The following is a 23,837-nucleotide window of genomic DNA, read 5'->3' as shown; positions in this document are numbered from 1 at the left end:
GGGTAGAACAAATGAAAAATAAGATAGAAAGGATGCAACCACAAGGATGCTGATTACTCTTCTACGGATTTTAGAGTTGCTTTTAGTCCTCCAAAGCGATGTGCTTCAGGCTGCCATATCATGTTCATTGTTCTAGAGACTATACATTAGCCTTGAGATCTACAATTGCGAATAATGAAAATGTTAATAAAAAAGATTTTTCCCCCAAAGGTGTTCTTTTAAGAGGATTTCTTCACTTTCAGGGTGGTTTCCAAGAATTTCTGGAGCCTTTCTTCTAGAGAGAGAGCTCATTTTGAATAACTTTCCCTGACTCAAGGACTTATCATTCTTTTAATTTATCCAAACATGAAATGAAATCTAATTCCTTTATTCTATAAGACTATATAGAATTATATAATTACATAGTATGTACAAAATATATGTAGCAATAGTAGTAACCACATTGATATTTTCAATGATAAAAATAGCTGATATTTTTGTCAGAGCCTCTTATGTAACAAGTTTCAACGCTAAATGCTTTTCATGCATTATCTCATCTCAGGCTCACTTAAGCATGTGAAGCCAATTTAGAGTTATGTCCATTTTACTGAGGCAGAAACAGAAATATAAAGAGCAGACTACACTCAAGCCAGCTGAAAAGCCTGTGCCTTTCCATCAGTTTGCCCGAAGACCCCCTTTTATTGCTAAATGCACGTGATATTTAGTTTAGGATCACAGTAAGTGGCATGCCAGTGCTTGTTAAATAAACAGAGAGATAGGTTTCTACCTCTTGCGTATTAGAATCCAACGGCAAAAGATGGAAAATGACCTGCATTATATCATAGAGTTTATTAGTGTTAGAGGTGAATGGGTATTGCCGCCTGGAGTATGCTTATCCACTTTCAGAGGCTTAGCTGACCATTGTCACTTAGCCTGGGTGCCTAAGCAATGATGTGATAGGGTAGGGAAGGCTTTGAGAGGGGAGAAATTCTGAGCTGACCCCTCCACTGTTCTGTGAGCTTCATCTATTGATATGCTTCATTCCACATTCCAGAAAGAAAGGATAAAGACCACTTAAAAATGTTAATATTATCCTTTCACTCTGGGGAAGATGAGCAAAATGTTTACCATATACAGTCAAGTGTGTCTAAAGACCAAATATTCTCTAAATTTCCACCTGGGCTATTTTATTCTTTTAACCAGTAAAATAAGGGGGAAGTGTTATTGCCTTACGTGACTGAAATCCTGCCATAAATCTTTATGCATATTTAGCCTCATAAGTGTTTGTTCAGCAAGACTAAAATAATTATAAAAGGAATGTAAACTTCGATATTATTTTAAAAAAGAATACCTTTTTTATGATAGTTACTCTCCTTCCTTCGGTGATTTAAATAAATTAATATTCAGCAAATTTTATTTGCTAATATTCTTAAGGCAGGCTTTGTTTCATCTTAGATGTATAAAGTATAAATATGTCTGCCAAATCTTACTTTAAGGACATTGTTGCAACAGATGTTGACCCCAACTATTAGCATTTCATAGTAGAGAAAAAAGGAAGTAAGAGTTGAGATGAGATAAAACAGTATTATTAGAAAACGTGTGTTTGAGAATGCTCTGGGTTTCTGAAGTACTGGGGCATTTAGTAACTGCAATTTAATGGAAAGTTTTGATCTCCTGCCTCTCTTTATATTTGTCATATAAATTCCTTACTATCCTTAATCCTAAGGATTAAGGATAAACTCTATGTTAATCACAATATAACTTTAATATAGGTGCATAAGTTCTATTATGGGATTGATTCCCATTTTACTATTTTTCAAAAGTGCTAATTTTAGTATATATTATGAGGGTTATTGAATAAGTTTGACTTGTTTGAGATTTGACCTAAATCATGGGGTAAAATCTAGCTAATAACTCATCACAAAAGGGATGAACAGGGTTGAATAAGAGATCTAGTTTCATTCAGCATATTTATTATATGCTGTACTGCTATTTTGAAAATGTGACTGCTTGAGGTGTTAAAAGTTTAGCCAGAATGCACTAGTGAATCTATTCCAGTCTTTGATCAAAGTGTACTTCTGAAATTCGGAAGAACCAAATATCTATAGAAATGTAGGTTTTGGCATCCAGGGGCTATATTTCAGACAGTTTTCTGTCTAATGTCTATCATCCATCCACTAATACATACATCTACATGTCCTTTTATCCAGCATTTACCATGTGGGAACTAAAGCTTCATGTAAATCCATGCTTAAACTAAGTATTTTATTCAATTCTATCTAGGATACATGAACACCTTTTATACACTTTATAAATATTCAAAATTGTCTCTGAAATGTATTTTTAAAGCTTGGGTATTTTTCAAAATTAAAATAATATTTTACTATATATATAAGTATATACACTGTATATAAAATATATATATTAACATGCATAAAACAAAACAGACAAGTTTATAAAAATTTTTTAAAAGAAGAGTACACACTAATATTATATACTAATGTGATTTGAGAATTACCATATTTGTTAATGGTAAACATGATTAAATAGCTTAAATATTTGCGACGTGACATGATGCCAGTTTAGTCCTACAGAAATTTATTGACAGACCTTTAATTCTCCTGAATTCCTTTTGCAAAGTGAATGCTTTCTAAATACCCAGGAATATTTTCTAAAGTTTAAAAAAAAAATCTATGGTGAGATTTTACGGTTAAATACATGGAGGAAAAGGCATGATAATGCAGATGGATTATTTTTTTCTTTGTCCATCAGAACCTCTGCCAAGATATGATTTTCCGGCAGGTTTATTCACTTAACCCATTATGCGCACTATTTCTCAACCTCTTGTGCTGCAAATCAACAGTGTTGTGATACTGACTTATGTACTGTATCCCTATAAACTTTCTATAATGGAGCTTTGCAGATTAAACACAAAATTCTTCTTTTTTGGTAGATTACATTTTCTCTTTCCATTTCTTTCTCTTTTGCAGTTCATTATGCTGACATATCTTTTCATGTTGGCCTGGCTGGGAGTCACGGCTTTCACCTCACTGCCAGTTTACATGTACTTCAATCTGTGGACCATCTGCCGGAACACCACATTAGTGGAGGGAGCAAATCTCTGCTTGGACCTTCGTCAGTTTGGTAGGTGGATATTGGATCTCTTAACTGTAAAACACCACCCCATAGTGTGTTACCTACATAGCTGCCTCTAAAATATTATAGATCACTCTGGAATTATCAGTACCTTTTCTACCACAGAGATAAATTTATCAGAGTATTACTGCTAAGGCTATTCCCTTTAAATTTTAAGTAGAAAGTCAAGGGTGAATGGATGTTAATATCACAACATATACACATGTATATTGACCAGGATGTCAGATCACATTACCTGATATTGACAGGTTAGAAGTGTGGTTTCCTTTTCTTGATGCCTTTGCTCTTTTCCAAACTCAACGTGATGTCTGCATTCTACTTTTATCCTCCCATGATAAACTGCACAAAATGTCAAGTCTACAATAAAGATCACCTAAGAAGGACACAGTTCATTGTCTTCTGAAATGGGAGGGTGGCATGTTAATTAGCATTTAATAATAATAAAAACAAAAAAACGCTAAATAAATTAGCAGTCTGCTTTGGTTATTTTCATTTAGGGCTAAAATCTCATGTAATAATAATACTCATATGTATATGGGTTTACCACGTTATAGACCCTATTTTAAGTATTTCACGTGTGTCACATTGTTTACTTCTTATGACTCTATATGGTAGGCAATACTGTTTTCTTCTTCTGTAGATGACAAAACTGAGGCACAGTGGGGTTGTTCAGTGACTTATCCAAGGTTATACAGCTAGCAACTGACAGAGCTAGGATTCAAACACGGGCAACGCAGGTTGAATCGGAGACTGTGTTCTTGCTCATAAGTCAACTGCCTTTCATATTAAAACTTAGTACTGAGCTGGAAGTGGAAAGGTAGAGTATAATCTCAGCCTATGTGAGATTCTATGTTATCATGTGTAACATTATAGGAGCTACAGAATTTATAAAAGACATGCAAATCCATATTTGCAAATGGATTATTTTTTCTCTGAACAGACATTAAAAGCCAACCTACTAACACCTGGGGACACTGAGCGTTTTTCTCTAATGAGGTTTCCTCATACTTCAGAAAAGTAGGAAACATTTCACTTAGACGGGGTATGAAGGGCTTGTGGCTTTACAGTTATGCTGTAAGTAGATTATAGGGTAGCCAACTAGCTGTGTGTTCAGAACAGTGGCTTACCTACCATCCTACCAGATGAAGCCTTCAGTTCCCGTGTAGTGTGATCCACTACACTACACTAGTTCACATTTAATAATAATGAAATCAGGCAGGGCATGGTGACTCATGCCTGTAATCCCAGCACTTTGGGAGGCCAAGGCAGGCACATCACCCAAGGTCAGGAGTTCGAGACCAGCATGGCCAACATAGTGAAATCCTGTCTCTACTAAAAATTAAAAAATTAGCCAGGCATGGTGGCACACGCCTGTAGTCCCAGCTACTCGGGAGGCTGAGGCAGGAGAATTTCTTGAACCCAGGAGGCAGAGGTTGTAGTGAGCTGAGATGGTGCCCCTGCACTCCAGACTGGGCAACAGAGTGAGACTCCATCTCAAAATAAATAAATAAATAAATAAAATAATGAAATCAAAGAGTGCCAAATAAGTGAGCAGCCCTCTTTGTTTAATTTTATTTAGGGCAAAAATCTCACGTAATAATAGTACTCATATGTACATGCGTACGGGGGAAAACGCAGAATAATATGCTCTACAGGTGACGTTCTTGGCAAGAGGGAATATGGACATTGGGGAAGTTTTACTCTCAAAATCAAATCCCTTGTAAATATCGGAAAAGGAGCCCACAGCAAATGCTACTGGAGGTCACTGCAGAACAGCTGCTTAGAAAGCCGTGGCTCTGCTTTCTGCCCCTTGTCCTAAATGTCTTCCTTTTATTCTGCTGATCCTAAAAGTTAAATTTGGAAAATATGTGATTAGCCTCTCAAATAGGGTTGCCAGGTTAAAATACAGGGCACCCAGTGAAATTTGAATTTCAGATAAACAAGCTATATTTTTTATTACAAGTATGGTACCAAATATTGTATGGGATATAGTTATACTAAAATGATTTGTTCTTTATCTGAAATTCAGGTTTAACTAAGGGACACTGAGATTGTTTTTCCTGTTGAATCTGTTAACCCTACTCTCAGAGCTTCAGTTTAATCTTAAGAAAGTGTTACCACAGGAATACATGAGGGTCGGATTCTCTTGTATGTGACGGTTTATACTTTCAGAAATACACGAGAGATTAGCATGTTCTGATTAGGAACATTTCATTTCTTGTAGTATAATAAATGCAAATAGTTAAGTAGGTGATTATAAAGTCTTTGGTATTATCAAACCAGATTCTAAACTGAAAAAACATTGGGAGACTCTAGAAAAATAATATTTAAAATTTCCCCAAGTTTGTTTTCTAAAGGACAGAAAGAATAATCCTTTGTAAAAGATAAATAGACCTTCTTAATATTTTCAACTTTAAAAAGAGAAAAACTTATTAATTCTCAATGCATTCAAGTGCTTGTGATCCCCAAATGAACCTAATTTCACTGAAAGTATTGAGGCTTATACCACTAAGTATATAGGATTCCTTATGACATTAAGCACAGAATATGTCTTAGAGTCATAGAATTTTATAAATGGACTTCATTTATCACCAGTCCAGCTGTCTGGTCTAAAAGAAATGGAGCCCTAAGAAATGAAATAATTTTCCAGGGATATAGCTACTCAGCAGGCCGGGCTGGGATGGAAAGGGGAGTGTCCTGAATCTTAGCACAATTATTTTCTACTCGACAGCTTTTCAAATATAATTTTTAGCAAAAGAGCTTTTTTCAGCTATAATCTTAAGTAAACCATTAGTCTATTAAGTAGACAGAATAAAGGATCCTCAAAGATGTACACATTCCAATTCCTGAAACATACACATATGTGAGATTACTTGTCAATGGGGAATTAGGGTTGCTAGTCAACTGATCTTAAAATGGGGAGATTATCCTGGATTAGCCAGATGGGCCTAGTGTAATCACAAGGATCCTTCAAAGTGGAAGAGAGAGTCAGAAGAGAAGAGTCAGTCAGAGATAGACAGACTACGGCAAAAAGGCAGAAAGATGCAGTGTTGCTGGCTTTAAAGATGGAGAAAAGGGGCCAAGAGCCAAGGCATGTGGGTGGCCTGGAGAAACTGGAAAAGGAAAGGAAGCTGCTCCTGCTTCTAGAGCCTCCAGAGAAGTGCAGCCCTGATGACCCTTTGGTTTTAGCTTTGTCTTCCAGAACTGTAAGAGACAAACTTGTGTTGCTTTAAGCCACTACATTTGTGACAATCTGTTACAGCAGCAATAGGAGACAAATATAATATCGAAAGCCAAGGTCAATTTTTTTCCCAAACTGCTTACTGTTTTCATGATCTTCTACATTTACTTGGTCATGATGGAAGTCCATTTTCTGTCAAAGGCAGCAAAGTTGCCTCTCCCTGACAATTCTGCAAGCTTAATTCCCCTTCACAGCTTACTCCAACACAGGTACAAGTTCCGGAGTTAAGGATGTGAACATCTATGGGAGGCTATTTTTTGCCTACTGCAGTCTACTCTCTGGCCACCAAAGATACACATCCATTTCTTTGTGTGAAATACATTCAACCTACCCCAAGTTCCAAAGGTTTCATCCCATTATGGCATCAACTCAAAGTCAAAAACCTTATTTCAATCTCATTAGTTCATACCTCTGATTGTCTTTTTTTTTTTTAAAAAAAAAAAGAATGTGCTATATTATTTGTTTCCATATTATGTAAAGCATAAATATGTGGTTAAAATTGTTCTTTGAAGCTTACCAATGTTTACAACATATTTATCAAGATTTATCCAAATGTACCTTTTCTTTTATGGATTTGAAAGAAAGAGGAGACACATTTTAGATGTCATGCAGCCTTTACATGAGCTATTAAGACGTTCTGTTTAGCTCTTAATATAAAATCTACTGCTGTATAATATTTATTTGCCCTCCAGATTATGTATCCTGATAAGACTCCTGAATATATGTATATAACGACATTATTATCAAGAAGCATCAGAAGAAAACCATTCCTCAAACATTGTATTAGGATCAATTCAGAATTTACTAATATTCATCAAAAAGACAATTGCATAGATAAGAATATACTTCAAAGTAATTTCCCTTGTTGCAGAGTTGTCTTCTTAGTATATAGACACCATCTTTTATTTTACAGGAGACCAGGTATTTAATCTATGTAATAGGAACTCTCAGCCTATAATGGCCATTATACCTACTTAGTGGAGGTGTGCATCTCACTGTTCATTCCCATGCATGTAATAAATTTATGCATTTCAAACAGTTCTAATGGCAGGCAGAGACATTACTTGATATAGTTGGAGGATTTATAGATGGCATATCATATTAGGATTTGCTGTATTTCAAAATGCATCATGAAATAATTTTACTTGTATTTTTGATGCTTTTATTATGATTTCTGTTATCCTCCAATTATATATTCTGTGATTCAATTACATTGGATGTATTAGATGTTTATCCCCATAACTTTATGTGAGGAAATGTTAAAACTGATCCTCACTACATCATCTAGATGCAAGGTTTAAAACTTTCCTCCATTACAACCTGAAGATTTGATAAAACTTAAGAGCCAACCACGGAGAGAAAGTAGGTGGGGCTTCTTTTAGACTTTCAGCCAATCCTACCTCTTATTCAGCACACCCGCACATGTTAGCGAGAGCAGCTTGTTTTTATCTTATTTCCATAAAGCACTTCTCAGTAGGATTTCATCTCATTTATTTGCTCACACTATTTTTGTTGCTGAAAACAGGGATTCGATCTAGGTTGCAGTGCTCGCCACACAGAAAGCCAGTCACTGAGACAGAAAGTATTGGCAGGAAGGAAGGCTTTTTCAGGTGCTGCAGCCGAGGTGGATGGGAGATCAGTCTCAAATCTGCCTCCCCACCACTAAAATTGGTGTTGGGGTCATATAGTGAATAAGGAATGTAAAACAGGAATTAGGGGATAAGGAGGTAACCATGAATGAGAGGTCTGGCATCTCATTGTCTAGATGTGGTGATCTGGTGAGCTTCAGTCCCTTGCCTGATGGTGAGTTTCCTGAGGGAGGAACTCAGATGAGACAAATGTAAATTTCAAGTTTTAAGACCAGCAGGGTTAATTTCTATGTTTGTTCAAAAACCCACAAATATCATTTCTATGGAACAATTGGGTTGGTTTCATTTTCAATAAATATTTAAGGAAAAATTGTGTCATGTGCTAGTACTACTCAATTTTAAAAGAAAAATATCTTCATGACAAAAATATAAAATGAAGTTTGACACTTACATCATGAACCTGGCTCATCATACTTTCTCTAGAAAAGTCAGCCAAGACCTAGGAATATTACATTATTTGCCCAAGATTTAACAGAAGATAGAGTTGAAACTAGAAATAAATAGCACTTTTAACCTAAGTCTGTGCTATTCAAAAGGACACTTTATTTTTATTTATTTATTTATTTATTTATTTTGAGAAGGAGTCTCGCACTGTCGCCCAGATTGGAGTGCAGTGGCGCGATCTCGGCTCACTGCAAGCTCCGCCTCCCAGGTTCACACCATCCTTCTGCCTCAGCCTCCCGAGTAGCTGGGACTGCAGGCGCCCACCACCACGCCTGGCTAATTTTTTTGTATTTTTAGTAGAGACGGGGTTTCACCCTGTTAGCCAGGATGGTCTCGATCTCCTGACCTCATGATCCTCCTGCCTCAGCCTCCCAAAGTGCTGGGATTACAGGCGTGAGCCACCATGCCCAGCCGACACTTTATGTTTACATAAAAATTAGATACATATACTCCTAATAGGAATTCTTTTGTATGTTTAGCTATGTGTCATTGCTAATTACTGAACTATATTCATTTCTGCTAAATAATTCAATAATTCATTTGGTAAAATATTGGTTATATTTTTCTTGTGTAGGCTAATCCTCTGTTTGGTATTCCTATGTTAGGTGACATGTCAAGGGGGAATTAAAGTCACAGATGGAATTAAGGTTGCTAATCAACTGATTTTAAGAAAGTAACGTGCCTGAATTATCCAGGTGGCATCAATGTAATCAGAAGCGTCCTCAAAAATGAAAAATAGGGCCAAAGGAGAGGAGTCATTTAGAGGGAGATGGACGATAGAAGAAGGGTATGAAAGGATCCATTGTTGCTGACTTTGAAAATAAAGAAAAAAAGCCCAGAGCCAGGGGAAGTGGTTGGTCTCTAGAATCTGCAAAAGGACACGCTGGTATTCTATCATCTTTAAAACTAGCAACGTAAATGATAAATTATTTTTAAATTTAAGCATTTATATTTCATAGTAGGGAGTTAATTCCTGTCATCCTATCAGATCTCAGAGTGTCATAAGTATCTGCATCTTTCTGCTTAACTCCAACTCTCATTTACAACTTTTGTTTGTTTGTTTGTTTTTTGAGATGGAGTCTTGCTCTGTCGCCCAGGCTGGAGTGCAGTGGCGTGATCTCGGTTCACTGAAACCTCTGCCTCCCAGGTTCAAGCAATTCTCCTGCCTCAGCCTCCCGAGTCCCGAGGAGCTGGGATTACAGGCGTGTGGCACCATGCCTGGCTAATTTTTGTATTTTTAGTAGAGACGAGGTTTCACCATGTTGGCCAGGCTGGTCTCGAACTCCTGACCTCAAATGATCCACCTGCCTTGGCCTCCCGAAGTGCTGGGATTACAGGCGTGAGCCACCGCACCTGGCCTACAATTTTCTTAAGAGGAATTTACAAACCTAGGAGTCGTACTTCAACTGTCCAGTAAGCACCAAAGGTTTTTATTGCCTTAGTGATAAAAGTCATAGGAACTGTGTACACACATTATGCATCATTTTCTCTGAAGTTGTTCATATTTCAGGCACAAATAATTCTCACGATGCCAGAAATATATTACTTGTGTTTAGCTAGCATGAAAAACATAAAGTACTAAAAAAGCCTGTTACTGCAACTTTCATGCATCAAGTCCTCCCTGTTCTCCCCAATTCTCTTTGCACCCAGTTCTTAATGCTTCTCTTGCCTAGTTTTAGCTTATTATTTTTATTATTTTTGAGACAGTCTCACTCTGTCGCCCAGGTTGGAGTGCAGTGGTGTGATCTCGTCTCACTGCAACATCCACCTCCCGGGTTCAAGCAATTCTCCTGCCTTAGCTTCCCAAGTAGCTGGGGCCCACCACCATGCCTGGCTAATTTTTGTATTTTTTTAGTAGAGATGGGGTTTCACCATGTTGGCCAGGTTGGTCTTGAACTCCTGACCTCAGGTGATTCTGCCTGCCTCAGCCTCCTAAAGTGTTGGGATTACAGGCATGAGCCACTGCTCCTGGCCAACCTTGCTTATAACTTGCCTTTTCTCCTAATCGCTTTGAAGAAACTGAAAATATCAGTCTGCACCTTTCAGCTAAAAACTTTTCCATAGGTAATAAATATATATATTCAATATTTAGAAAAATTGATATAAATTTGAATAATCTTAATTTTTGGTAAGAACAATTTGGCCATTTATAGACAGATATACAAGAATCAAAATAATCAGGTTTTCAAATTTACACTGCAGCTCATCCTCTACATGCTCACTTCTAGAGCTTCATATTATTCACATGTTGATTTTTAAACTAGTTAATTTTTAATATATATTATATATATTTGTTATATATGGTATACTTATCACAAAAACTTTATTTTATGTGTGTGTGTGTGTGTGTATATACACATATACATATAGCATCAGGAGTACTGGAAGTTCAGCAATGATGTTAGCAGTGGCAGATCCATATGGGCCTGCAGCAACCTCACTTCTTGCTTCCTCAGAAGGAAGAATTCAGCTGAGGGGCATAAGGCAGAGTAAGATACTGAGGCAAGTTTCAGAGCAGGACTGAAAGTCTATTAAAAAGTTTTAGAGCAGGCTGAGGCGGGAGAATGGTGTGAACCCGGGAGGCGGAGCTTGCAGTGAGCCGAGATAGCACCACTGCAGTCTGGCCTGGGCGAAAGAGCCAGACTCCATCTCAAAAAAAAAAAAAAAGAGTTTTAGAGCAGGAATGAAAGAAAGTAGAGTTGGAAAAGGGCCAAGCGGGCGACTTGAGAGATCAAGTGCCCTGTTTGATCTTTTGACTTGGGGTTTTATACATTGGCCTTCTTCTAGGGTCTTGTATACTTCTCACCTGGTTCTTCCCTTGAGGTGGGCTGTCCGCATGTGCAGTGGGTGGTCAGCACTTGGGAGGGACTGCATGTGCAGTGTGTTTTCTGGAGTTGCACACATGCTCATGTGAGTGTTCCTAGAGGAAGGTCATATATCAGTTACACTCTGCCATTTTGCCTCTTAGTGTGCAGGCTTGAGCCCGCTTGTCCGACTCCTGAGTTCATATCAAGAAGCTGCTGATCACCAGCTACTGGTGTTTCTTTATTAGGAGCCAGCTGTGACCAATTATTATTTTAGAAAGACAGTTAACAACTGCCTGACTGTCACCTGATGGTGGCCTGACATCCTTGGTGGGCAGTGAGTTGGGGGACTCTCTTGCTCTGCTCATGTCTGACTACCTACTGTAACAATAGTATTTTTTTTAATGATGTAGAAAAGTTGCACTGAGTAGTTTCATTTGAAGGACAGGAGGAACTCAGCTCTGGGAATATTCTTGTCAGAGAGAAGAGCCGGTGCTAAGTTACCAAGCCAATATGATACCTGGCTTCTCAGGAAACAACAGGGAATCCAATGTGTCTGAAGTAGAATAAGACAGTAGGACAAAAGATTGAGATGAAGTCTACGAGTTCCCGCGATGTACCATCTTGATGAGTGCATTACAGAACATTATAGGTGTGGGGCTTTATTCTGAGGGGAGTAGAGAGTCATTACAGATTTTGGCAGAGGAAGGAGATGGTCTGACTAATAATAGAAGGATTACTCTGGCTGCTACTTGAAGAATGGTTTGTAGGAAGGGTAGAAGTGAGGAAGCCAGTTAGCAAATGATACTAATCCAAGTGGGAGATTTTGGTGGCTTGGATGAGGAGATGGCAAGGGAGGTGGGAAGAATCGGTCTGATTATGGATGTATTTTGAACATAGAGGCAGCAGAATTTCCTGATAGATTGCATGTAGGGTTTGGGGGGAAAAAAAGAGAATTCAAGGAGGAATTTCTTTTGACTGAGCAAGTGGTAAGATTTCCTATCAAGAAAGATAGGAAAGGCTATGAGAAGTGTTTGCTTGGGAGTGGAGCCAGCAAAGGAGAAGAGCAGAAGTTTTTTTTTTTAATGCTTATTAGAAATCCAAATACAATTGTCAGATAAGAAATTGGATATATGAATCCTGATTTCAGAAGAGTGATGTGGGATGGCCACATAGATTTAGGATAATATTTAAATATCTGGGACTGGATAAGACATGCATGGGAGAAAAAAGGCTGAGGAGTGAAGGGTGGGAAGCTGCAACTTAAGAGGTCAGAGAGAAGAGGAGGCAACAGACAAAAATTTGAGAAGAAGGAGCCAATGAGATCAGAAAGGCAGAAACTGAAAACTGTAGATTTTAGAAGCCAAATGAAGAGAGCATGAAGGAAAAGGTGGGCATCAACTGTGTTTAATACTGTCAACTTGCAAGAAGACGAAAACTGAGAATCAGTCCTTGGAGGTCATTAGTGATCTTTATAAGAAAAATTTCCATGGAGGGGGGTTGGGGCAAAATATGACTTGAGAGGATTTAAGTAGAAATGAAAGGAAAGGAATTGCAGTGAGGTTAGGCAACACTTTCTAGGTGTTTTGCTGAAAACGTGAATTGAGAAATGGATAAGGAAATGTAAGCACAACATAAATATTCCACAAAATAAAGTCTGTAATGGTTCACTATGAAGACAGAGAGCTTTGACCGGAAGCTTTTTCAACAATGGTGATTTTTTAGGGAGGAAATCTCATGAGAGAACCCTTTCAAATTTTTACCCACTCTTAGAACTATCTTGGCAGAAAGGAAAGGCTGTAGAGAGGGATCTCTGTGTTTGTTTACTGCAAATAGATTTTTCACACTGAAATAGATTCCACAAACTATTGGCAAAGAAGAAACTAATAGCAGCAGCTCTGTAAGAGAGGGAGAGTTGAGGACACCCCATAAAGCTAAGAATATGTAAATACATATACATATTAAAACTAAATAAAGAAGGCCTGGCACCGTGGCTCATACCTGTAATTCTGGCACTTTGGGAAGGCTGAGGCGGGCAGATCACTTGGGGTCAGGAGTCTGAGACCAGTCTGGTGAACATGGTGAAACTCGTCTCTACTAAAAACAGAAAAATTAGCTGGGTGTGGTGGCGTGCACCTGTAATCCCAGCTACTCTGGAGGCTGAGGCATGAGAATTACTTGAACCCGGGAGGCGTAGGTTGCAGTTAGCTGAGATTGCACCACTATACTCCAGCCTGGGTGACAGAGTGAGACTCCGTCTCAAACAAAACAAAACAAACCATAAAAATAAAACAACAACAACAACAAAAGCAACTAAAGAGCAGCAAATGCTAAAATCTTAGATATTAGAATGTCCTGAATGTGTTTTATCATGCCTGTATGTGTTTAGCACTTCAAGAGTTCAGAAAATAAAATTAAAGAGCCATGATCAGATGAACTTGGTTACTTTTGCTCTCTAAGATGAGACACACACGCCAGTGAATTACCTCTGTGCTTGTTTTAAAAATGCAGTGTTCTAGGCCTAATATTCATAGATTCCCATCTATCAGTTTTGTGTTACAGTCTAAAAATACGTATTTTTGACAATTTCCTAGGTGATTCTAATGCAGTTGGTCTATGAACCAACTGGAACAGGGGTAAATAGAAGTGAAATGGCAACTTTTCATTTCCTGTTACTAATAGCATTGTTTGCAAAACTGGCAGAAAGAAAAGTACTCCTTCGGGCAGTATGCTTTTATAGATTAACAGAAGCATTGCACCAGCTGAACAAATTTAGATCCTGACTTCAGCACAGTCTGGGGCATAGTTAACAAAATAATTGTGATGCCTCTACTATCACATTAATGGGCCAAACCAATAAACTGGCTATAATTGAGTCTGGAAATTCTGGTGGTGAGATTCAATTGAATTCAGATTGAAATTATTTAAATTGCTTGAGGGCTAAATAGTCTTGTATATTATATTCATAATTCTATGCATAGTTATTATCCACAATGAAAGCTAGGTAATTTTTCCACTGTAACATAACATAAGATAAAATGGAACTTGCTTAGATTTGATTAGCAAAAACTCATTTTTTTCTCGCTTGGCTCTTCAAAACATTTATACTGCTAAACTGTCATTTTCCACACATTGTAGGAATTGTGACAATTGGAGAGGAAAAGAAAATTTGTACTGTCTCTGAGAATTTCTTGAGGATGTGCGAATCTACTGAGGTGAGTGTTTTTACAGCCTTTAATTTTGTCAGAATTTTAGCATTCATTTTATTATTTGGATAATGTATTAAACTAAATCTATATTAACTTTTCCCTTTATTCTATCAGAGGCAATTTTACCTGAAGTAGTGTTATTCAGGGGGAGTAGAGGATAAATAGGAATTAGATGCTCTGCATATTCCAATAAAAATTATAATAACTTTCAAATTTTCTGGAAACTCATTTTAATGAAGGCTGAAAACATGATGAAGTTATTTTTAAAGAGAGCATAGCCCTCCTTACATTGTTATAATGTTACTGATGAAAACCATCATTATTAATCATTGTCTCATCTTTATAATGAAATTATGTTATAATGATGAAGTTGAAATGATTGAAATGATTTGCAGTGGAAAATATATTGTAATAATCTGTTTTAATCAGGTGGGTGATTTATCACAGGCTTGCTTTCATTTAAGATGTACAAAGTCTTGTTTATAAGACGGTAGCAATCTTGACCTCTCTTCTACCTGAAACTCTGACACATTTTGATTCTCTGTGGTTTCTTTTGCAGCTGAACATGACCTTCCACTTGTTTATTGTGGCGCTTGCTGGAGCTGGGGCAGCAGTCATTGCTATGGTAAGACCTCAAAGCGCTGGTGCTTGGTTTTCAATGTGAATTCCGGAGCTATTTGCTTGTAGAGATGATAAACTACCTCTAAAGTTTGAAGTCCATGTAAAACACATTTATTTCATCAGATTAAAAAAAGCAGGGGAAACAATGGGAAAGTAAGTAAGTCAACAACAAGGCTAAACCCCAAGAAATATTATTATTACCATATTGAGAACATTAACAAAAATAGTAATTCATTAGGATTTTAGATATTAGATAACTATAAATATAAAAATTATTTCTGTAGCATATATGTATATACCAATGTGACATTGTGAGTAATCTAATCAATTCCTTGATTTACTTTTTTTTTCCTTAACTGAGAACATTAAAAAGCCATATACAGTCATTTATGAAAAACAAATTAGGTTATTAAAAAAAATAAATGTGAGTAGTTTCAAGTCATGTCTTCTATATCTAATTTGCTTCAGAAATATTAAGAGCCAGTCTTTAGATCTTCCTTTACGACATCAAGCTTTTACACAGTGAGGAGGATCTACCACTTGCCAGGGCCAGTCTCCTCCTTTCTAACTTGGCATGAGTTCCAGTATGCCCACTGGAATGCCAAATATCAACCCTGAGCAAGTGCTCTGAGCATCAGTAATAGCTTTTGCAGCCAATATCTTCAGTCTGTGTTTGTATCCTTGAGGATGAGTAGTCTAGAGCCCTAGAAGGACTCCCAGTAACCTCACGACTGTGACAGCTGAGTCAATATGTAAAGATGGTGAATGAATTGGAATTTATTTAATTCTTTTCCTCATGGTGCCAATATCTATCTAATGTATTGGTGAAAGGAACACTTTCTTAAAAAATTGTTTTTCTCTTGTCAGAGACTAAAAGTAAGAATGATGAGAAAATACTAACGTGCTAATTAGCCATGTCAGAGTGGTTATTTTACTGATTTCATAAATATTTTGTATTTAATTTGTTTTATTAAAAATGACTTACATATATATTCAATAAAACTGACTATGTCAGTCCTAACATGAATTTTCCATGTTTTGTTACTTTAGCATTGCTCAACATTTTTGATACAGTGACAATAAACCTCTATATAGAAATTTTGTTTCAGAATATGAGACTCTTGATAAAGATCATGTTGGTTGATTAATTGGGGGGATCAAAATAGAACAAAAGCAAAGGCCTTATATTCTCAACCTAAAATTAATGCTAAACTATGCCCTGGGGAAGAATCAACAAGTTCTGGCCAATGATATACCAAACATTATGGTCCTTAGGAGAAAACATGCTGGTTGTGATATCAGAGGAAACATATGTACCTTTGTGTTCATACACCCATTCCTATACTGTCAAAAACTTTAATGACACGGGTATGTACGAGCAATGTATACCCAGGTACAAGAAGTCTGTGAAGGTATCTTTTAAAAAGTGGACTATAATAAATATTTGTTTGCATTTGCTACGTATATGTGCATATAAAATTCTGTCTAAAAATACAGGTATACACTAGTGAAAAACACCTATTTAGACAAGTGTTATTTAAATGTCCCTGAAAATGCTTACTCTGAAAACAAATCAACAGATTTTGAGATGATAGAAATTTATATACTATGTATTTCTTAAGCAATCTATGCTTTGCATATACTTAAAGCTATATGTACATTTTATTTAAAACAGAAAGCTTAGAAGATTATTTTTTCAAGTACTAAGCATTATCTGGGGGTTATTTTCTCTGTCTAGAGTCATCACAAAACCCCATACTAGCTTAAATGATTGACCTAAGTATTTCCAACTTATTAGCTCTGATAATGATGTAGGTCTTAGGAGACAGGTAAAATATAACTACTGCTACTGTTCCTGGTACTTATGCTGCTAGTACCAGGAATAATAAAGCAGGGACTTTATTATTAATAATATTTCTTAAAAACTTAATATTAAGAACTTGAGAATAGTAATTGTAATGTTATTAATAATATTTCTTAGGAACTTACTCTGTTCTACTCTACTCCATTATTTGTAGAGAAGTTAGGAAGTCCTACATGCTGACAAAGTAAGTCAACTTAGCATTGGACCAGATTTCAGTAATCACTGTTCACCTAGTGAGGGACAGTAATAAGCCCTGCAGCTTGGGTTCCCCTTAAGGCCAGAGGAAATGCCTGTATTACATATATATATTATGTAAATATATATATATATATATATATGTATTTTTTTGAGACAGAGTCTCACTCCGTTGCCCAGGCTAGAGAAGAGTATCATGATCTCAGCTCACTGCAACCTCTGCCTCCCAGGTTCAATCCATTCTCCTGCCTCATCCTTCCAAGTAGCTGGGATTACAGGCACGTGCCACCACACCCAGCTATTTTTTGTATTTTTAGTAGAGATGGGGTTTCACCATGTTGGCCAGGCTGGTCTTGAATTCCTGACCTCAAGTGATCAACCTGCCTTGGCCTCCCAAAGTGCTGGGATTACAGGCGTGAGCCACCGCACCTGGCCACACTCATACATATTTAATAATAATTTGGGGGCCACATTTTCTCAGATATTATGAAAAGTTTTTGAAGATTGAAAAATATATTCATTTATTTGGCAAATTTGTATCTGCTATGTACTAAGCACTCTCCACAGCACTTGATATTTTACAGCAACAAAATACTGCATAAACTTCATTATGTGTATAAGCCTTATTTAATCCGTATATATATATACAGTGATTATGCTTTCACTATGTAAATGCCATAATGTACAAGAATATAACTCACAGCCCCTGCTTTCAGGTGGCTTAGAGTGTTCCTTAAACAAAATGCTAAACTTCAGAGGAAACAGAAAATTCTAAAAATAGGTTATTTATAGTGGTATGCATCTTTTCCCCTACATCCCGTGTCAAAATTGTTTTGTTTTTTGCTGTTTGTTGACTACCTGAACACACCACAATATTCATTATTTAGAACTGACATTGCATTCTTTATATCCGTCTGTACTTTTCTAGAACCAGCCCGCCTCCTCTTTCAATGTATTGTTTACTAATCATCAAAATCTAAGTGTTCTATTTTTCTGAATGTTGGATTAAAATATTGCCCACCCTTTAAAACTCAGAGAAAGTAAATAACTGTCAACTTAGTTTCTCTTCCCTATTCATCAAAATTCGTCATGTGGAAAGCTGCTTTATCTCCCCTGTGGACCAAGAGGGAAGAAAGAAAAGAAAAACAAATAAGCGGTCTCATTGCTGGGTAAACTCAAGTCAAATAAAGGAGCTTTATTTCTCCAGCAACTTCATTACTCAAGACAAACCAGGAGCTTCCTTTTTGAACATGGCACTATTCTAGTTTTTGTGAATGTATATACATATAAAAAATCCATGTAACACAATATTTTATCTCCTGTAGTTTATAATAGAAAAGAAACTACAAAATTCATCATATGCAAAATTAACCTGATAATCAAATCCACAGGTATATTTGGGGGTTTCCATGATCTCTCTTTAATTGGGGTAATAGAACCTCCAGTTAATTCAAGTCAGACACAAACGGTATGTGAAAATATTTCTGATTATGGATTATAAAACATAGATACATGAACATGAAATGAATCATCTATGGTTTGGGCAAATGAGGACACATTAGGCAGGAAACATCCCATAAAGATTAAGAATTAGTTTTGGATTACTTCCAAGAATTGAAACAGAGAAAGAGATAGTGAAAGAAATGGTGCCAAGAATATGGTGGGATATAGTTGGAGGAATGAAAAATATATTTCATATTGTTTCTATTACCAAAGAAATTTTGTTTCCATTTTATATGTGAACATTTCCTATATAGATCTATAATTCGAAGACTTCTTTCGAGATAGCAAGGTGTAATGAAGACACTGAACAAACTTCCAATATAAATTATTTTTGTCTTTGATTAGGTTCACTACCTTATGGTTCTGTCTGCCAACTGGGCCTATGTGAAAGACGCCTGCCGGATGCAGAAGTATGAAGACATCAAGTCGAAGGAAGAGCAAGAGCTTCATGACATCCACTCTACTCGCTCCAAAGAGCGGCTCAATGCATACACATAAATGCGTCTTCCTGTTCTTTCTACGATTTGAATGCATTGGTGTTTAACTAAGGGCCATCCAACCATCCAACCTTTAAAAAACAAAACGAAAGTGCTTCTCATCAATGATATGTAAGGTGACTTATGAATCACCTGAGTACAATTCTTTGTTGTTTAGCACTTAAATTTCCCAATTTATTAAATTGATGTAAATCAGATCTTTTCTACAAGCTCCTATCCAGCCTTTTTTTTGAAATTTCTCAAACTCATTTACTAGTTCTGTAAAATCAAAGATACTAACATTGTCAAATGCAAAGATTTGTTTGATTTTTAACCACTTCCCATGTGTTATACATAACACCTTTTGCATTATTTCTTATGTTTTGAAAAGAAAATAGCTTTTTATACTTTTTAGTTTTGATTTCGGTAACTAGTTTAACTACAGGTAACCTTCAAAGGGACCATTGTACATTATGAACAATAGATAGAGATGACATCATGATGACTCTTGAAATACGGAAATTTTGTCTGAAGATCAGTGGCCATATTACTATAGGCCCTGGTTCATGTTTTCATCAATCTAAGGTGCAATTTCTAAATTTGTAAGAGTAGGTTTAAAAAAAAAGTGCTTCTTATCTTTGTTAACATTGTACTTTTTCTTGATGTTCTTAAAAGGTATTTCCCTCAGATTACTCATGTTTATGTTGTGAGCATGTAGAAACAGTAATGCTAATGCATGGCTAGTTGCCTTTTTAAGATTGTGACACCAGGCTTACCTTTTAAAGTTTAGTATATAGAGACAATTTTAATGGAAATAACTACTGTAGACTATTGAAGAATGATCTCTTTGTGATTTAAGAAGTGGCTGGATTGGAACTTTTAATATGCTAATGTGGAAAATTAATTACCTTTATGAAGGTGGTTTATTACAAATAAGCACACTAACCCCTCGGAAGTTGTTTTACCTACTTTAAAAGTTTTAATGGATTGCACCTCTGTAAACTATTCCTAAAATGTGTATGATATATTTGAAAAGGCTTCCATTAATATAATAGCTTTGCTTGCAGCCTTCCAATCTATGTTGGTTTACCTGTAGTGTTTTCTAAAGTGTGGTCAGAGGCCCCTATAGAATGTATTGTTTGAAAGTGTAGTGATATATTTGTGTTTTTATTTCAAGTAAGTCATTTTAACCGAATGTTCATTCATATTCATTTATAAAAAGTACCTGTATCAAAGGAATTTTAAAAAAGAGCAATCAGTATTATTGGACCAAATTTGGTGTTTGTTTTAACCTTGACTCTCTTCTTTTGATTATTTCTAATGCTACAAGAATGCTGTAAAGTGTCTTCTAAAATGATGTAGCCTGACAAGACGTTTTTGTCAGTGTATAAAACTAGGTAGTATTGTGCACTGATTTGACCATTGTGAAATCCTTTCTCAGTGTAACTGCATTTCTAATAAAAATTTATTGAGTGAAACGATCTTTGTACAATGACTAGTCATGCATCATCAGTAATTTTACAAGTTCTTGTAGTAGGTAGGGGGTACTACTAGGGATATCTGTGGCATGATTATGCATTCCATAGTATTATTTAATAAATTTGGGGTTCATTTTGCTTCCTTTTCTTTATGCTTAGATTATCTTACTGGTTCAAAATTTTTCTGATATATACAGTATTACAGATATTCAGCAAAAGTATTAATGGGCTTCTTTAAATTCTATATTATAGTGTTTCAGTTCCATGTCTTAACAGTTTGTGATAATTTCTAAAACTGTCTTTTCAACTTATGTAATGATGTTGACACTTTTGGCTTTTATTTCTGGTATTAGAGTTTGTATTTTCACAGAGTGCTTTGTAGCAGGCATTACAATTAATCTGTTTTGTACATAAATGTGCCAACAGCTTGATGGTGGCGTTTTTGAAATGTAGAACAAAGTGCTTGCAAAATGTAATAAATACACTTGTGTACTTTGTGTACTTATTATTAGCTTCTGCAGTGTATTTTTTTTCTTTTTTGTTTTGTTTATTCCTCTTTCCTATGTGTGTGAACTCTTTTCAAGTACAATAGATGCCATCCCCTTATGATTCTACTTCAGCTGAGCTGACCTAACATGTCCAAATTCAATGACAATTCTGTGCGTAAATATTCAATATCAGAATGCTGGATAGAGGGAGTAAAGACTTTGGAGGTTATTTTATTTAGAAAATGATAACTTTTTCTGAGTGCTGCCATTTTCTTGTCTGATCTCTATTGTTTTGTGTTTCCTTTAGTACTCCACAAACTAACAGAGAAAAAAAAAGCCTAATGCAATTCAGAAAGAAAAATGCTTTCTTGGTTTGCTTCAAAATACAAAGGTGAGAGCAATGAAATTTAAGTGTATTTACATTTTTTCTAGGCTTTGTATGTTTTAGATCTGATTTCTTCTGGCCAAACTAGAAGTTATGGCAAGTTAAAAATAATAAGATAGTTATCAATAAAAATACTAATTTTCATAAGGCTTAAGGAATTATATTAGTCTCTACTTACATACTACTTTGAATGGGAACATGAAAACCTCATGAACTTATGTTAGAAATATCTACAATAATTATAAGTAGATGTAGCCAAAGGATTTTAATTATGTTTTTAAAAGTTATTTTTAAGAAAATAAAATTATTTTCTACCTATATCTTATGAAATGATAATTCTCACTTCCAGTGTTTATTAAATTCTTATAATAGCTGTAACATAATAATTGTATACTATACAATATGAATATGAACAACAATTTTATAATATATGCTTTACAAAAAGTGGATTATTATAAGATTATTATAATGTTTGAAAACTGAAAAGTCAATTTCTCTTTGTAAAAATGTGCATTTTATCCTTAAAGCAAGTAATTTCCTTTTGAGAATTTTAAGGTTAATATTAAGCGTAAGGAAATTACTTACTTTGAGAATAAGATGTGTGTAGATCAGCTCTAACTTGCATGTAAATAGTTTCATTCTTTATGTTGAAACTTAAAAATATCAGATTTCTTCAAAGAACAAGTAGATCTTTGTTTTATTTATTTATTTACCTTAGACAAAATAGAAACAGGTGATTTTAAAATACATTTCATTTAGGCAACCTGGTAGCAGAACTATAATGACCACCATGAAATTTAAATTATACTATAATATATTGAAGAAATTCTCTTTGGTTTCCTGTGAGGTTTTCAGATAAAAGATTGTTTTAAGTCAATGGAGTCAAATCTGTGTAAAATGCTTCTAGCTCAAATGTGAGTGTTTTTATTTTCTTAAATAAGCCCAGGACCTTGAGTTTCTTCTTACAAAAAACATTTTACCTTTCTGATCATTTTAGGTTATTTGGCTCTTTACCACAAAAACTCATCACAGGTTAGCAATATAAAATTGAAAAACAACTTAAAAATGAGAGAAATCAATTCTTTAACTCATTATTAAATGAATAATGAAATAAAATATTAAATGAAATAATATCATTTTGACCAGTGTATTGCTAATCTGTGGAATCTTTTATAGATAGTATTTGGAAATACCAAACAAAATTTAAAAAATAAACAAATAATTGGAAAATTAAAAAATAGAAAGGAGAAGAGCCGGTAAGTGTAAATCCAACTAATTCTGTTATTATTCTTTGAGTAATAGAAAGTAAAAAGCAATGTTATTGGAAGCAATGTATTTCATGTAGGAACAATTTTAAAAAGTCAAAACTACAAAAACCCCAAATTAGACCAAGAAATAATAGCCTATTAAGTAAAAAAATATGCAAAAAATAATTGAGACTGCATATACTGTTTTCTTCAGGGTTCTTTGCCCTCCACTCTAGGTTCTTGAGCAAGTGTTTGTTGTTCAGGTGTTGGAACACTAAAGAGAACACTCTTTAGTCTCCGAGAACCTGGAAACCACTGACAGAGGAGCTGATCCCATCCAGCTACCCAACACCGCTGCTCTGATTTTAAACATGGGAACTATTTTTGTCTTTAGAGAAGTGTTGCAATGTTTGCTTGTTTACTTTTTTCAACAGTTATTTTTGTCTCTTGAGCGCCATCCTAATAGAAATATAATATTCGAAGATAAATCTAACTGTGTGAGTCAAATTCTCCAAACCATTTCATGTATATTGGAAAGAACAATAATCAAAAAATATTGCACCAAAGATGGAGCAGAGGTGCTTTTTTGGTATCACTTAGGATACTAACTATGTGTATGTAAGCACCAGATTTTAAGCACCAGATTTATTGTTTTTTCTCTCTCTCCACATTTTTTGGTGTGTCTCAAAGATATTGGTATGTCTTTTCTTTGAAATATTTATACAACTTGTCATAAATAAATTAACATTACCATTTTGCCGATATATTAGTTGACATGCCAGTAAAGGCTTACCCATATGATCCACTAAAAATACACCATGAAGTTCTTTTGTGTTTTCTAGTAAATGAGCATTGAGAATTAGCAAATTTTTTCTGGTCTTTGAAAATTATTTAACTCTGATGTCTATTATTTTTTATAGAAACCTGTTCACCTATTAACTAATCTATTAATCACCTTTCTCAAAAGAAAAGATGATGTCAATCTAGCCTTTTGATATATAGAGAAGATTCCCAGAAACAAGGACTGAGTTTTAAGAAATACTAACAACACTTCAAGGAATGTGTGAATAACTCAGCCAACTACTTTAACACAGGAAT

At 35.5% G+C, this 23,837-nt stretch overlaps 1 protein-coding gene across 3 annotated transcripts in view; it reads left to right on the top strand.

Annotated features, from left to right (window-relative positions):
- Window positions 1-21,130, top strand: part of GPM6A (glycoprotein M6A) — a 368,945-nt gene extending 347,815 nt beyond the window's left edge. For 2 of the 3 annotated variants that reach the window (XM_024245554.3, XM_054553227.2), the window contains exons 4-7: window positions 2,970-3,123; window positions 14,412-14,488; window positions 15,042-15,107; window positions 19,011-21,130. In XM_024245554.3, the coding sequence (XP_024101322.1) occupies window positions 2,970-3,123; window positions 14,412-14,488; window positions 15,042-15,107; window positions 19,011-19,163 (450 nt within the window). In that variant the 3' untranslated portion in view covers window positions 19,164-21,130. 3 annotated transcript variants of the gene reach the window in all.
- Window positions 21,131-23,837: the final 2,707 nt, after the last annotated feature.

The sequence above is a fragment of the Pongo abelii genome, chromosome 3 (genome assembly GCF_028885655.2).
Source record: "Pongo abelii isolate AG06213 chromosome 3, NHGRI_mPonAbe1-v2.0_pri, whole genome shotgun sequence".
Lineage (NCBI taxonomy): Eukaryota > Metazoa > Chordata > Mammalia > Primates > Hominidae > Pongo > Pongo abelii.
The sequence above is the reverse complement of the archived record's forward strand: the minus strand, read 5'-3'. Positions and strand labels throughout refer to the sequence as shown.